Raw genomic sequence first — 16,667 nt, 5'->3', positions numbered from 1 at the left:
GCTTTTTATGGTGTCAGTGATAAACTGCCCCTAAAAAGTCCACTTTATTGCGTGCTCATTGAGTTACTCCTATCAAAGCTATTTAACAAGTTCAATTTACACATACTCATTAATTTGTCACGCTTATTAGTGGCTCATGGTTGCTTAAAGCCTATGTCTGACTTGACCACAGAGTTAGAGCATCATTCAATCCTCTCAGGATGACCACTCCACTTACTCTGCATCCAGTCAGCTCATGAATTAACAACCCTTGCAGACTGTAACCCTTTTATTTTTTGTTTATGCCTTCAAATCCACCTTAAATCTTCTTTACCTAAACGTTGGTTTTAAACACAAACAATTCTTATATTCTATTTTGAAACGCTGTCACCATTCATATATTCACAATGTTATTATTTACTAAGCCAGCATTTTAATTGCAGACATTTATCCACATTTGCAAACAATAGTTATAGAGCTGAATGACACACAAAACCGAAAGCATAGTCCTCTCATGCGCTCTGCATCAGCTGCCTCATTTGCATGCACACACACTCTTCATCTAAGAATAGCAGCAGGCAGTCAGTGCATTGCTGACTCGACCCACAGAGATCTTTTTATTACAGAGACGTCTTATATTTACAACTGCACAGATTTTAAACCTTTTAACACCTATCGAATTTCGACAAATTTAACATAACAGTTTAACCGATAAACTCCCTGAGTTTTTTGCGATCAATTAACCAGTATCAAGACTTTAACTGTTTCTGGCCTCATTTCTAAAATCCCTAACTCAATTTAAAAGCGTCAACCAACCCAAACTTTTTGAAGTTTTAGGTTAAAGTTACACGCCCGAAGTCCACTTCTGCTGGCCAAAAAAGCGCAGATACCGTTGCAAACGGTAAGGAGACTCTAACTCCTAGCTTAATTCCGGGATGCCCTGTACCCCACAGCTAAACCACACTGAACTAACCCTCTTCGCCGAGAGGTCAATGTCGCGCGTCCACGACAAGGAGGGAGCGTAACCTCCGGGCTCTGCGCTTCCTAGCAGACTCGAACTGCCGTTCTAGAATAATTTATAATACTTTGAAACAACAATCAACACCCGAAACAAGTGTATAACTGAAGCAGGTGCAACCTAGTGGTCAAATGGAGACTCCAACTCACAAAATGACCGCTCAGGTCCACTCTTATGACCAAATTTGGACTCTAACCAACACAATAACCAATTCCCTACCAAACTACTTGAGACTCTAACTCAATTTCTTTGGGACTTCAACCCAGTATTTAAACTTTTCTTATCAGACTCTTAACTACTTTCATTTCTTCTTAGCAGAACTCTAACTGCTTCAACTCATGAGATTTTCATCAAAATCAAAACAGACATCCACCAGTAACTTCAGTGAGTAGACTTAAATTTTATCATATCCAATTTGGCACACTTTGGAAATAATTCAACAGGTAGTGCCTTACCTTTTGGATAAGCCGGCTTATGCCCACTCACTTAGACCACTGGAATTCATGTCTGCCCGTCAGACCACCTAAGACCCCGGATTTCTCCGTCCAAACCTCCAACTCTCCCTCCTCAATAACCGGACGAAGCCCCCAAATGTTAAGATTCAATATTGAGGAAGGGTACAAGAGGTGATCGAAGAATAACCACACCGATCCGGCCGGGTGAAGTCAAACGATGATTTTAATGAATACACGCGTGGGAAGACAACTCTGTACGCAGACAGGAAGTAGTCTTCGACTTAATCAAAGCATGAACAGATATTTTATAGCATCAGGGTTTGTTTACTGACGCCCCTTCATGCGTCACAGATACATTTTATACATAGATCAGATCAACATCATCATGACTTTTCACCTAGAAAATCATCTTCTATTTTCATGGCTAGCCCTTCCTGTCTACCTTTCAGTTCTTGTCTTGTTCCTCTTTCTTGCCGAGACACCAAGAAACGGTTCCTCTTTTACCAAGACAATTTTGCAGTTACAGCCAAACATAACTAACCTCTCCTCTAAATAAATCTAACTTAAAGTGTGTGTGTGTGTGTGTGTGTTGACCTCACATGCTCTTTGTGTCACCTCTTCACCTACTGTCTGTGTCTCGTCCTCAAATGCTCTTTCTCAATTCACCTGTTGCACTTCTGACCTTTTACCAGACCAGAAGCTCACTGAGACTATGTGTATGTCTTCTACTAAATAAATGTTTTAATCAAGAACCTCTACTAAAACCTTAATATAAAATGATCTGATATATAAGTGTTTTGTAAGCATGTATTGCAATTCCTTCTATGGCTCCAAGTCACTTGCACAATAGATTGTCCGAACATCGCGCCGAACAAAGCTTCCGACCCCCAATTAATTGACCGAGCTCCAACTCTTTAATAAGCACAGATATGCATTGTGTATAAAATAGTCATAGCTGCTTAAGGCCTTCTTAAAGCTATCTGTTACATTGTTCAAGCCTCGTCTTAGCCTGTGGCTCAAAATAACTTCCTGCTTTCACTTCTGCATACAACTTCCTGTCAGCCTGCAACTCAGTCTTTCTGAAAGAGACACTGTTTAAACCTTGGAATGCAATATCCATGCTGCAGATTATATTATTAATGCAATGACAATTATTTAACAATAGCAGTAAAATAATTTCCCTCCTCGACAGGCTCCAACAACATGGCAACGGCCAAATTTCAAGGCTTCAAATATGTGCAAGTTAAACAATGTCCACAAAAATAATCTCAATGGTTACACACTTTCATGTCTGTGTCAGTGTGAATCAGATCAAAATATCAACTTTTCAACTTCTCTTCTGAAAACTGGGCTTTGATCTGAAAGCAGTACATGTGAAGTACCTGTTTTCATAGTCTTCTTCCTCTTTTCCGCTCAGTTTTAAAGAAACGGCAGACTCAGGTAGAAGATCCGGCTGTTTGGAGGAACTGTAAACTGTTAAAAACAAACACACCGTCAGCGAACAAGTCAAGCAAAGCTTCTAATAAAACAAACATAAACAAAAGAAACAGCTTACAGTTTCCATCCAGGTTGTCCATGCTTTGGGCTTTCTTCTCCTCCTTCATCTCCTTCAGCGGTGACAGAATCTCCTGGGAGACTGACTTTGCATAAAGAGAGTTCTTCTTCCTCTTTGAAGATGCTCCCCTTAAAGCTTAAACACACAGAGAAAGAATTTAAAACAAAAGCTGCGTTTATGCAGGAAACAGAATGGTGGCAGGTTAGCATGACTTACGATGGCTCTTCTTGAAAACAGTCGTGCCCATGAATTTCAGAAATCTGTCTGCATAAAAACTGGGCCTGTGCACTGACACTGTGTCCTGAAATGAAAACAGGGCACACGTGTGAGCAGCTGCATACATAAGGGATAAAACAGCCTGGAGTTAAGGAGAAGTAAGAAGTATTACAGACCCCGTCATGTACAAGAGCCTTCCAGGAGTGTTCCACCTTCTTAACGAACCTGAAAATGATTAAAAATTGAAAATCAAATGAGTTCATTATGTAACATTTTTACTTGTGTAAATATTTATGCTTGCTCTCGACCATAGACTGTATATAATAAAATGGAGGTAGCCACTGTGGTTAGCAAGGTTGTGCTGCACAGCCTTGAAATTTTTGTTTTTTTGTTCTTGCTTTTCACCACCAGGGGGCAGTGGTTAACCGTATATGTTCACATAAACGTGAGCTGTTTAGCTTTTTAGATTTCCTTTTAAATACCTCTATTTCCCCTAGGGGACAGGTGTCGAACTCCAGGCCTTGAGGGCCGGTGTCCTGCAGGTTTTAGACGTGTCCTTGATCCAACAATTAATTAAATGGCTAAACTACCTCCTCAACATGTCTTGAAGTTCTCCAGAGTCAATGAACTAATCATTTGATTGAGGTGTGTTGACCCAGGGTGATATCTAAAACCTGCAGGACACCGGCCCTCGAGGCCTGGAGTTCGACACCCCTGTTCTAGGGGCTGCAGTTATAAATAAGAATGTGCTTTTATTAAGGACTTGCCTGGTTGAATAACGGTTGTCCTGACTGCACCATCTTGTGGTACAAAGTGGTATTACCTGAAATTATATCTTTTCAACACAATTTACTGTCACAGCTGTTGGTATTCGTTCATCCATTTTTGTTGCAAATCCAGCTTTTACATGCCTTCTATGCTTCTGATGGCTTTGCTGCAATGCATCTCTTTAATTTAGTTGTGGGTTTTGGACTTGGAAGGCCACCTCAGCCAAGTTGAGCCTGAGCTGCAGCCGTGCCTCACAGCCATGACTGTGTCAATCTTGCCATGAGAGATGGGGACAGATCCCATTTTGGTAGATTTTCCAAGTTTAAATAATAAATAACAAATAATATAGCCTGTGTTTACTGAGCCAGTAATGAGTGTTTAAACTAATTTAAATGTTTCTGAAGCAGGAAAACAGGATGAAAACCTGAGAATCATAAAATATAAACTAATAATAATGCCAAGGAAACAAGAGTCACAAACAAAAAAAGAGTCGCATGTCTTTGCCTATTTTAATGAATTTGAAAAAAAAAAGTCTACAAATGTTTCTGTAATGCTGCATGGGGATGGTTGATCCAGGTGCAGCTGAGTAAGGATGATGAGACAGTTTGTCTTCTGCATGTTATTTTTGTGCATGTTAATGCTGTGAGCTCACCTGTAAGACTGAAGAATGTCGATAATTCCTAAAAAGATGAGCAGACTCTCGTCTTTATGTTTGGCAGGAATTCCACCCAATCTGGAAAAAAAATTATGATAATTTTACAGTTTTTTAAATGAAATTATGCTTTTGAATGTCCAGCTTTTCTACACTTTTGACCAGATCAGCGAGCAGTGGGGTTTTAAAAAAAAGCCACTAGAAAAATAAGGGAAACAAGACCTAAAAACAGGCGTTTTAGTATGAAGCAAACCGTTCTTATTAGATTTGACTGTGTGCAAACTAGTATGTATAAAGTATATGGTAATACTTATTTTAAGATAAAAATAACTTGTGATGTGAGATGTTAAAAAAGGTTTCCTCTATCATATGTGCTGCTTAGTCCAAAGTGTCCACTTACGTGTCATCATCTGCCACTGGTTCTGGGTCCTTGACATTCCCCTGGATGGACTCGAGGGCGGTGGAGTAGAGGACTTTCTGTCCTCTCCTGCTGTCACATCTGCTTCCTCTGCTCAGCGGCTTCCTATCCAGAACGTGAATCCCCAGCAGGAGACTGTAGTCCATGATCTTAAAGCTTTCCAGGACCTGATAAGAGACCAAAACTGAACTCAGGGAATCAAATTTTAAGAACCCCCTTTGAAAACTAAAAATTTTTCTTTAATGTTTAATAATTAGTTTGTCAGCGCTAAAATTTTTTAACCTTCCATTCTTTTAACTGTTTAAATACTACACATGCTAGTGGCTATCAGGTCTGAAACCATGACACTAAGTTCCCCAGAGCCCACTGATTTACAGGGACACTATAAGGTTCTGGCCAAACAAACAACCTGCAACTACTTCAGTGGCATTGTTTAAAAGAAACTCCCATTCTGAAATGCCCACCTTTAGAGCATCAAAAAGCATGTCACAGTGTGACCTGCACACTACAGACCTTCTGGTGGACCTTGAATGCGGTAGGCCATGAAAGATTTACATTATAAAAATAAACAAAGCTAACAGAACAGCTGTGGGATTAAAATAATCCATTACTCTTCATTTAAATAAATCTGAATTAGTGTTGTATTTTCAGTAGAGGAAAATGAATGAAGTAATGGTGGCTATGGCATGCTGAAATCAAATCATCAAAACATTAAAATGAGGTAAAGTTCACATCAGTCATTGTTTAGGCAACTCGTGTAACGAAATACAGACACGAACCACTAAAAGGGTCAATCGAGCCTACAGAACAGAGCCTGCGGTATTAGACATTTTGTGGTTATGTGTGTCCGAGGCTTCTAGTTGCTTACATAGGCCTAGTATCTCTCTATATTCCCAAATAAAGAGATATTTCATTTGAATCCCACAGCTGAGCTGAACAGGAAATTTTGCCAACTGTTAATGAGATTTTGTCTGAGCAAATAAACATTTATTTATCCCTCAGAATGATCTGGTGATCCTCTGACGTTTAATCTACCAAAAAGAAAGAGGTCAATACTTTAATTTGTTCCCTACTTAGACCTCATACCTAAACCCTTCCATTATTGGCATTTATGAGCTAACAGGTTAGCCACGTGGAGGTTACAAATGACATGCCTGCTAAAGAAAGCTACTTGATACGGACATGAACCCCACAAAGCTGCACGAATGCTTGCTTATCTGTCAAGCAATCAGCTGCAATCACCTTTCTGATTTCCTATTTTTTCTATATGTTTGTCACACTTAAATGTTTCAGATCACCAAACAAAGGCAATAGAGAATTTCCCGTCATTATTTTGTTTATTATATCACCTTTTTGATATATGTCCACATTTTTTACTCAGTGGTTTTAACAATATAATAATTTGAGTAATAAAATAAAACAAAAATCACCTACAGTTCAATTTTCTTTATAAAAATAAATGAATAAAAAGTTTTACTTTGAAGGAAGTCCCACTCCCAGAGATCAACCCTGGATCTATAAGCAAAAATACAGTAAAGCATAAGCCTCAATCCCTCTGACCAAGCACTTATGTCACGAAGTACCTCTTGTAAATAAAGAGGGCCTTAAAATGTGCTGCGTTACCTAATGCACTAACTGAGGTCGTATACAGCAGCCCAGTATGAGCGTATTACATCCAGTTTGCGCTTTAGCGTCCAGCTGCTCCGCCTGACCATTAGTCAGGTGTTTCGCTCTGCTGCACGCTAATCCTTCATCAAGTGACCACTATTGTTTCTCGCTAATGAAACAACAGGCATGCACTAATGCAGTCATCAAAACAGCTCAGGGAATAACAAACAGGGACACAGTTCCAGGTGCTGGCCTGTGTGATGTTATCAAAGTAGGGGAATTGCGCAGTTATCATTGGCTGAATATAAACTCTGGATTTTGGGTTTATTTTGGCATAAAAACCAAGTGAGTGATGTTTTTCTGATAAAAGTTTTATCCTCATGACCATTTAGTTTGGAGCTCTGGAATAACTGGGATTTTCTGGGACCTTTCCTTTTAGAGAGTATAGCTAAGCATTCGAAATTTGGGCAACACTTACCTTCCAAATTCTTAAGAACAAGCTTTGTGGAAGATCCTATTAAACCCGCGAGATAATTCACAGCTAGTGAGCATCAGGTGTCTTGTGTCATATCGCCTAAATCAGTTCTGAGCATGTCAGACAAACCATCTCTTATTGTTGCACAACATGTGGAAAAGGTCAACCGACCAGAATCTCTGAACACTGTCAAAAGCTCATGTATGAAAACAGGATGTTCTTACTGTGTCAAAGTTATTAGCATGTCTGAGCTGCAAGCAAGGTACATGCAATGTAAATCAAACACTGATATCATCCTAACTCAAACCAAGTGGTTGTAATTAACCCAACCAAGCACCTTTAAGTGCCTATTGTAGGATTTATGGTCCCATGTTTGTGCAATCCCATGAAACTCCAGCAGTGCATCGCCCTATGATGATGGCAATGGCAATTTCATTTATATGGCACATTTCATTACAAGCAAACTCAATGTGCTCAGCACAGGAGAACATGAAAACCAATGCCAAACTCAGTGAAAACAGCAAACTATAATAAAGCAAGATAAATTAGAACAAAAACCAATAACAAAAACATACTGAATGCAGGCATGTGTACATAAAAAGGTTTTTCCAAATACCTGAAAGCACCTTGGGCACCCTTAGATCTAATTCTGGGAACAGTTAAAATATCTGCAACTGATGACATGAGAGGTCTGACTGGACAGTGAACAGTGAGGTTAAAAGGGCGATAAATGTAGGTAGGATGATGATTAGTTCAAAAGTTATTGTGAACAACAGGGGAGGACGAGTGAGAAGCAAAAACAAAAAGATTAAAGATTAAAGAGGGCGCGAGAAACACAAACAATGGCTGCTTTTAATGACTCAGTTTCACTTGATTAAAAAGAGCAAAGACACCAGCAGTTGTAGCCCACATAACTTTGATGTTATACCCTTGCGACAATGCACAACCGCAAAGTGCAGCGCCTACAACAGACAATAACCTGCTGCCATGCCTAAACAGCAGGACACTCCTACAATTAAGAAAAAAAAAAAAAACGCGTCAAAAGAAAATTAATTAGCGAGTGTGCAAAAAACAAAGCAAAATAAAAAGGTATAAACGGACTGTTAAGCATAGCCTCCTGACTAAAAAACTTCCAGTGTCTCTAAAATGGGAGCATTACAACTCAGCTCCCAACTTTGCCATCCTGACACACACGATGTTCATAAAAGTGAGATGCAAGCAGCATCGGATAACCCCGCATTATGTGAGCCCTCAGGATGAGAATGTATTGCTGAAGGCATGCTAGACTAAACCCTAAATCTACTTCACTAGCCAGCAGTTTAGTGGATGTGGCTTACAACATAAAAATGGTAGTTTAGCTGGATTTGGTGTCCTCGGGATTCCCATATACTTGTTTGCCATTCACCTAGGGACCATTTTTTGCCCGAGGACAACACAAAGGTTACGGTTTTAATGGTCCCCAAATGATGAGCTAGCAACCCTCTTAAGGCAATCTTTTTTTTAATTAAGTTGTTAGACTATGTTGTTTCAAGTATCATGAAAAAAGTACATTTTTGACTTGTGATCTTTAAAAATGTTAGCGGTTGATATATCCGACAAGTAAAAATGCACATCTTAAAGGTGTTCCATTCAATATTTATCTATTGAATGCAACACATAGTTGCTAATGGATGTAACATCCTCATGTAAACATACCCGACAGTCCCTCTGCAAGGTTTTCATCAAGGCACTATATGTGTCCGGGTCAAAGACCAGGCCCTCGTGCATGTCCTGGAAGTCCAGGTCTTTGAATGTGGGTGAGGGCTTGGAACGCTCTTTGCGTGAGGCACGGCGTTTGTACGAGGATCCCTTCAGGTCGTACTTGTAGTGCATCTTCATGGCTCGCGGCAGCACATTGTTCATGACCACCACTCGAACGGTGATGCCTCCACACTGGATGCAGTAGAGGCCGTAGAACTTGGGCAGTAACGTCCTCGGGTTCTGATTGAGATTCTACAATAACAAAGATGATGGGTTTTTTTAAGTGATAAACAGAGAAGGAGTAAATGTCCCTGATAATATTGGTCCAAATGAATCATTTTATTGTCCATTTTAAGTCAATTTAAGAAGAGAAAGACTGAAACTGCAACTTTCAAATAGGAATTAGTCCAAAATAAGTGGTCGGAGAAGAAATGTGAACATACACATGTAAACAGGTCATTTTGGGAACTGTAGATTATATCAGTGGTATATTAAAAGGTGATATAGTAATCAGTTCCCTTTCCCCAAAAGTAACATTTTAGCTAGTCATGTCCATGTGCTGATGCATGTGCACAGCAGTTCCATTTTAGGTTCAGCCGACAGAAATCTTCTTTTCTAATAAAGATTATAATTAGGGATGGATTGTGTGATCCTGACCATCTGTTAACTCCTGCACCTCCCTGAACTTGGTTGTGCTGGGTGTTTCTTCCTGTCAAATAGGTGTTCTTTCTCACCACTTTCACCAATTAATTTTAATAGGTGGGGTTCTCGCTAATAATGTTGAGTGTTTTTCATTAGCATATAAAGCAGCTTGAGCGAACTGTTAAAACTTAAGTAATTACTAGTAGTATGGAACTGTATGTTGCACTTACACAATACTTCATGTGTGTCCAGAATAACCCCCCCCCCCTCCCGCCCTTTACCTTGCTTTGAGTAATGCAAACATATGTTGCTGTATGGCTTTAATGCAAATGTGCTAAGACTTGTTTATTTAGTAGCTCACCATGTAGTAACCAGGAAGCAGCTTCTGCAGGAACTCTGCCTCTTTAGGCTGCACTGTCTTGATGATGAACTCATCATCGCTGGTGAGGTAAAACCAGGAACTGCTAGCACCGGGGTTGGACAGCTCTATCAGCGGCTCATTGCATATGGAGTACTGAAATTCAAAGTGAGGCAACAGTTTAAGCCGAACAATGTTTTGCAATCAACTCAGGGGAAATTTACACCACATTGTCGTGAGCCAGAATGTGAATTTGGGTCTCCACCCTCACCAGATAGTCGTCCGGTTTGATGCCAAAGAGCTCTCTGAAGTAGCGAAAAGCCAGTGGGGCGTATGTTTTCAGACGGAAATCTGGGAAGTGATGTGCCGGGGTCAGGTTGCTACCCTCACTGGAACACATACAAAATATTCATTAGTCTAGCTATTTGCAACTTTTAGGAGCACTGTGACATGAGCATGTAACAGGTCATGGTTAGAAATGCACAGGTGTAACTATTGAAAATTACTGATAGCTGATATCCATGAAATGAACTACTGGAAAGAAACAGCTGCAGTATTATCTTCCTCTAGTGACCAAGTGCAAAATGCCTACTGAGAAATAATGGGGTTGCTGAAACATGTGGTTTCTGTCAACCCACAAGTGATTATTTGCACACTTCTAAAGGTAACTTCCCTCTTTTCTTAACAGCAATACAGGTTGGCTGCCACTGTGTTTGTTTAAATAACTTAGAGTAAGATTTCTCATAATAATAATTTGCATTTCTTTCTTTCGTTGGTAATATGTAGTCAACTTATTTTTTTTGTAGGCTGGGAGAGAGTGACATCGTCACTTTCTCCCACACTTGTCACACTTAGCTGACTTACATAGTTTTGGTTCATTTTGGGGTTTAGGCTTAGTACTTGGATTGTGACTTGATGTGCTATGTAATGAGGCCAATCTGGGATTTAAAGCTTACTCAAATCTCCCAAAAATGCATTCAGTTCCTTGGTAGGTAGTGATAAAATTAAACTCCCTGACATTTCAGAGTAAACCTAACATGCATAGAAAACATCCTAGATATATGGGGGGGGGGGAAATCCCTGTGCATGTGCACTGGTCATTCTCTGAAAGGATTGCAGTGCAAATGTGAGTGTACCTTGGCAGGAAGACGCTCTCCACCACAGAAAAGTCCTGCATGAGAACATCTCTGTCTGGTTTCGAGCTGAGGTTTCCCACAGCATAACCGATGCCCAGCTGGATGGCGCCTTTGAGTGCAGCTGGTGTAGGCTAACAAACAAATTAGACATCCTAGAATTAGGAATTTTTTTTGTGGCACTTAGTTGCACATTTTCTTGCTTTCTTTGTAACATAGTTTATCGTTGTTCAACACTTTGGTCCGGTGCAAAAATACCTCAACACTGGATTAGCTATAGCATTGGCAAGCTTCTCTCAGTAGGAATTTTAATCTCCAGTATTTGTTAGCATGCTGACATCACCAATAATGGCTCCTTTAGTTTGTTTTGTAACTATGAGCATGTTAGCATTTAATTCAAAGTAAAACTGTGCTTACAGTTGCCTCACAGTGAGGACAGCATTAGCTAGATTAATGGTCTTATTTATATCATTTTTAGATATCGTGTTAATATACAAAGAGGATAGTAAGCTGAAGCTTTTTGATGTAGGAAGCATGTGAAACACAAACAGCAAACTATAAAATTTAGCTAACACTGAAGAACCAGAAACTGTAGTTTCTCTAGTGATCACTTCAGGTTGGCTCTCTTCTCAAAATGTACAAGTTTACAGCAATAAAAGACAGATTTATCACCTGGTACCACAAAAAATATTTTGTCCTTTATGAGGGAGTTATTTTTATTCTCTGATCTCCCTGACAGATCTCCCGATTCAGGTAGCTAGGCCTCTCCTCTGCTAACATGGAGCTCACTGTTATTATCTCCTCTTTGAACTTTCCAAGAATCTATTGCTTTAATTTTGATAAGAAACATTCCAGTATTTTGTTACTCTGTTACGTATCCCTGTTATTAGCCTGCATGTGTATCTGTGTGTTGCATGCATAGAGAGCATAAAACATGGATGTAGCTAACAAGTGATTAGCCAATGAGAATACAATTGGTACTCCAAAAGTTAGCATTCCCATTGTCACTTATAGTCACTTAATACTGAAAAACAAAACATATGGCCTAAAATTCTAACACTGGGGCTTCAAAACTGCAGAAACCTAAAACAATGGGTGATGCCATGGGTGTTATGGCCATCTTTTATACTGCCTGTGATAAAGTACAGTCTTCAATGATAAAATTGTGCTAAATGCAAAATTATAATCATCCCTACAGATTTTAATGGTCAGCATTTCTTTTTGTTTTTGTTTTGGTAAGATTCTGTGTATGGATACAAAGATACCAAACAGATACAAAATATGTCTGTTGTTTTTAACAGGGGCTCATTCTGGATTTTTTTCAAAGTGACACCTGGTGCTCTGTGAGGCTGTATTATGGGCACAGTTAAACGCCATAGTGTGTTACAGTAAGTCACAGCATTTCATTGTGGACCAAATGTAACGATATAGTGTGACTAAAACAATTGTCTTCATTTATATCAGAAAATAATTAAAATAAACAAATCATTTAAAATAAACTGCTTTGATTATATTGCAAGTCTGGAACAGGCTCCCGGCACTTCAGGACAACCTCAAATACTAAACGAAGCCTTAATACCTGTAAATTAATTTTTCCAATTAAAAGAAAAGCAGACATTTTACTTTAGAACTTATTTAGAGCTTTTTCCTGCGAGCCAGAGTGTGAAGCCGATCAGCCTAATCACACCATTTTCCCACCACTTGTTCCCTACCTCACAGAGCAGCTCTGTTACATAACACAGCTGATGAAAGAGTAGCTGCAGTCACGTTATTGCACTTCATTTGACTTAAAGTAATATTGCACATGACTTTCTGTATGACTTTTTGGATTTTTATTACCCCTTTAAGCTACTAATTATTTTTCCCAAGATCATGGTGTAGTCAATAATTAAAATAAATATCTCAGGAAAGAAAATAATAAGTTTCACATTTAGACTCTCAAATAAAAAAAACAACCTTTGGTTTCAGTGTTCTGTTTGACCGCAGATATTTTCTGTTTTGACATCAGCAATGACTTGGTGTGGGAGTAATTTTGTTCCTACCTGAAGATTTTTCCATTGCTTGCTTGAAATGATCCACTCACCTTTTTATGATCCTTTGACGCTTTAGAGGTTTTGGTTCCCCTTCCTAGGGTGCTGGCAGGGGATGCTGACATCTTTTGGACAGAGAGAACTGGACTAGAGGGAAGCTCGGCTGTCCTTCCTCCAACTTTGATTCTGCCCGAGTTCCTTTTTTCCCCTCAGTGGTAAATGCACAAACAAAACAATTTACAGAAAGTGCATTTTCCAGGTAGGCTGCTCCTGTGGATGATGTAAAGAAAAAAGGAGTTACACAATGTGTTGCATTTGCATGAATGTCAATGCAAAGCGCACACACGCTAGTGAAAAGCTTCCCAATCAGTCTTGTCTAGTTGTTCCTGTGACTTACAGTATATCCTGGGCTTTCAATAATCTTTCTGTCTGGGGTACTTCTGGACTCTGAGGACCTTTTGGTGAATGTGTTAGTCTTTTAACTCCAGAATACTTCACAACAACGCTTGATCCCAATTAAGAAGGATTGGGAACTATTACATGTTCAATCCCCCCGTGTTATAACAGTGCACAGTGTTTTCCTGATTATGTGATCATCAGCTTCCAAAAAAGGACACAGTGATTAGCGAAATGAAGCCATATACCAAGATCTGTTCATTTCAATTGCATGGGCTTTAGATTATGGTTTATTTCCAATGTAATTCTCCTGAAATTACAAAAAATACAGACAACCCCAGCTAAGGGTAATTAATGTGAAAAGGCAAGAGGGGATACTCTATAATACAGCCTGCACCCATGTGTAATTACCAGTGTAAGAAACTTTAAAATTAAGTTTTCCCTTCCCCTCATATACCACCAAATATATTTGCTAATTTAATTTCATAAATCTGAAGCTTTGTAGTAAATATAATAGAGTAAATCATGTACCCCACTTTAAACTCACCTGAACTGCCTTCTGTGGTGTTGCTGCTAAAAAGAGACTGGGTGGTTGCTGTCAGCTTGCAGCATAGACATCTGTGCAAAATCTAAAGATCTAAAAGCTTCTTTTAACACAGACAGATTTCACTTTGCTTTCTGTTTAATTTAGTTGCGCTATAACCGAGTACAACAAACCACTGGTGGATTTGAATAACTAAAAAGACTGTTTCAAACTATCCAAACAGGTGGCGTGATAAAGGACATGTATTGGTATTTTAATGTGAAACAATTCACAGGTGACCTTCTTTGGCTTGAACAGAAGTCCAACCAATTTGCCTGCATACTTTTTTTCTGGCCCTAAGCCATTGTGCCACTGGATATATTGAACCCTGCCGTTCTTTCAAATATCCTGAAAAAACTCCCTTCTTGTACTCTGCATAAGTTCTAATTTTAGATGCTGAAAATAACTGTAGGACTATGATGTGGAAAGTTGAGGGCTGTATTGTGAGGTGTTACTTTCAACCTCGTGAAAATATATGCAGTTTTAAAACTGTGAAAATTAACTTCAGCAATTCCCCATAACCACATATTTATATCATTCTTTATCATGGATGAAACTCCAGGAAGGTTTATAATTAAATTACAACATATTCAGTACCTCGTATTTTCATGCAAATGTGCATTCAAAACATACACAACCACTTAAACTTCAAACAAACAAATATGGAAACAATTGAAAAAATTAATCTGCACATAAGCAGTATTGGAGATTCAAGCATTACGTAAGTGTAACAAATAAATTATACACCTTTAATCAGCAAAATCTATAATCTGGAAACCTGGCAACAAGTCCATATAGGTTACAGCTGCATTATATTTGTGCCAGAAAATGGGCAGATGCCCTAACACTAACACAGTTGACTTACGTGTGTACATAAAGGCATCAGCTGGAGGTATTCTGTGATTCAGTTTGCAACTGCACCAGCATTTTAACCAACATTAGGAAACACAAGTTACTTTTCTTCTAGTAACATCATCTTGTTTAATGAGCAAATTTGAAAACTCTATCCTGGCAGACAAGCCCCTGTCTAATTTAAGCACTGTTTCAGGATGTGGTTTCGCGGTCTGTCTCTAAGAGAATGCAACTGTCTTTTCAGGGGGTCGTGACGGCAAAACTTGTTTTTTCAAGGATCTCACCTGCAGCTCTCCTTTGCATGTTTAAATTAGAAGCTGAATAGATATAAAAACCTTGCTAAAGATTATTAAAAACTGACCTAGTGGATCAGATCAGTGAATGAGGTTAATTGTATGGACATAAACTCTTTGGTAGATTATTTTTGGTTTGGCTTTGCAACACTTTACATATTGACTCCAACTTTACTCCAACTCTTCAGAGGGGACATTGAGGCTTGGCCAAGCTAGTAATGCAATGCAAACTCAACTGGGTTTGCTCCCGATAAGACATAAAACCCCTCACCTAGGAGTCATGCTAGTCAGATACCTGAACCAAATGAGCTGGCTCTTTTCGATGTGGAGGATTAGTTGCTCCACTCTTAGCTTGTCAGAAATGACCCAGCTACTAACTCTATATCTAAGGGAGAGCCAAAATTGAGCCAATTGAGAGCCCAAGATATTTGAATTCCTCAGCTTTGGTACAGGAAGTCATCGCCAACCCAAACAGCCACTGAAGGAGTGTTAAGACAATTCAGTCCATCAAAAAAAGTATTTATTTACATTTAGGAGTTATCTCTATATTCATGCCTGGATGGCTTAAAAGGGGCCAATAGTGATGCATTTACTGTATATAAAAGCTGAATGTTCCTTAACCCTTTAAGACCTACCATAAAACCAAGTCCGCCAGAGCTTATATTATATTTTTACATGCTGTGGAGCCATTTCTGGGAGCATTTCAAGTTGCTATACATCAATACAACCATTATAGCCTAGATTTTAATAATATGTATTCATTAAGTGCATAGTAATTACATAAATTACAAAAAAGTGCAATAAACTACAAAAAAATTGAAAATCGTTTTTGCTTTTTTAACATATATTTCTAGTTAGAGAAATTTAAGAGGCTTATCCCTCATAACTGTAAATACAAAAAAGTTGCACAAAATAGTTTCCTACCACAGGAAATTTATTTTGAGTGTCTTCATAGTTTTATTTTTGAAATACACCAATTTTTATATACTGCAGGAAAAACGAATTTGCAAAAAAGCAGCATCTGCATCTAAATAAACTATTTCCAGCAGTGCAATATGAGTCCTAAGCATCCCAGAAACGACACAGAAAGTCATAAAGTCAAAGATAACTTTTAAAAAGACCAGTATAGGCCCTGAGGCCCTGATGGTAAAAAAGACTACATTTCCACGAAAATGACGTCACTTCCAGTTTCGGGCAGGTAATGGCGGAAATGCAAAAGTTCGCGCTGACGTCTATTCCAACGTAGGAAGTGTTATGAACAGCTGATCGGATCGGCAAAGCGTGTTTCTGGAATATTACGTTTTTGTTCCTGCAAGCGCTTTTTATGCAGTTTTTGCAAAGCTTTATGTGGAAGGAAACCGTGACCTAGGACAAGCTGATGGCATAAGATGTAAGTACAACTCCTCCGGTTTCATATGCAAAAAAATTTTTTGCACTAGCTTACGTGGTTGCTAGTACGCAAATAATAGTTACGCAAAACAGAGCGTGCCCGCTCC

At 39.0% G+C, this 16,667-nt stretch overlaps 1 protein-coding gene across 2 annotated transcripts in view; it reads right to left on the bottom strand.

Annotated features, from left to right (window-relative positions):
- The window catches only part of LOC147325584 (phosphatidylinositol 4-phosphate 5-kinase type-1 beta-like), a 32,444-nt gene that overhangs the window by 14,586 nt on the left and 1,191 nt on the right, over positions 1-16,667 (bottom strand). The window contains exons 1-12 of one of the 2 annotated variants that reach the window (XM_086300148.1): positions 13,445-13,527; positions 13,101-13,317; positions 11,021-11,151; positions 10,156-10,273; positions 9,888-10,040; positions 8,840-9,136; positions 5,044-5,228; positions 4,644-4,724; positions 3,400-3,448; positions 3,224-3,308; positions 3,008-3,142; positions 2,835-2,925 (exon numbers count right to left, since the gene is read on the bottom strand). In XM_086300148.1, coding sequence (XP_086156274.1) covers positions 2,835-2,925; positions 3,008-3,142; positions 3,224-3,308; positions 3,400-3,448; positions 4,644-4,724; positions 5,044-5,228; positions 8,840-9,136; positions 9,888-10,040; positions 10,156-10,273; positions 11,021-11,151; positions 13,101-13,172 — 1,397 coding nt within the window. In that variant the 5' untranslated portion in view covers positions 13,173-13,317; positions 13,445-13,527. Of the gene's footprint in view, positions 1-2,834; positions 2,926-3,007; positions 3,143-3,223; positions 3,309-3,399; positions 3,449-4,643; positions 4,725-5,043; positions 5,229-8,839; positions 9,137-9,887; positions 10,041-10,155; positions 10,274-11,020; positions 11,152-13,100; positions 13,318-13,444; positions 13,528-16,667 lie in introns of those variants that run through there. The other variant, XM_086300149.1, reaches the window with a different exon arrangement.

Source organism: Aulonocara sp. 'chitande type north' Nkhata Bay, linkage group LG7, assembly GCF_057382095.1.
Source record: "Aulonocara sp. 'chitande type north' Nkhata Bay isolate Kocher_YH1m ecotype deep benthic linkage group LG7, A_spYH_male_GT1.1, whole genome shotgun sequence".
In the NCBI taxonomy this organism is placed as follows: Eukaryota; Metazoa; Chordata; class Actinopteri; order Cichliformes; family Cichlidae; genus Aulonocara; species Aulonocara sp. 'chitande type north' Nkhata Bay.
This window is presented reverse-complemented; position numbering and strand designations above follow the sequence as displayed.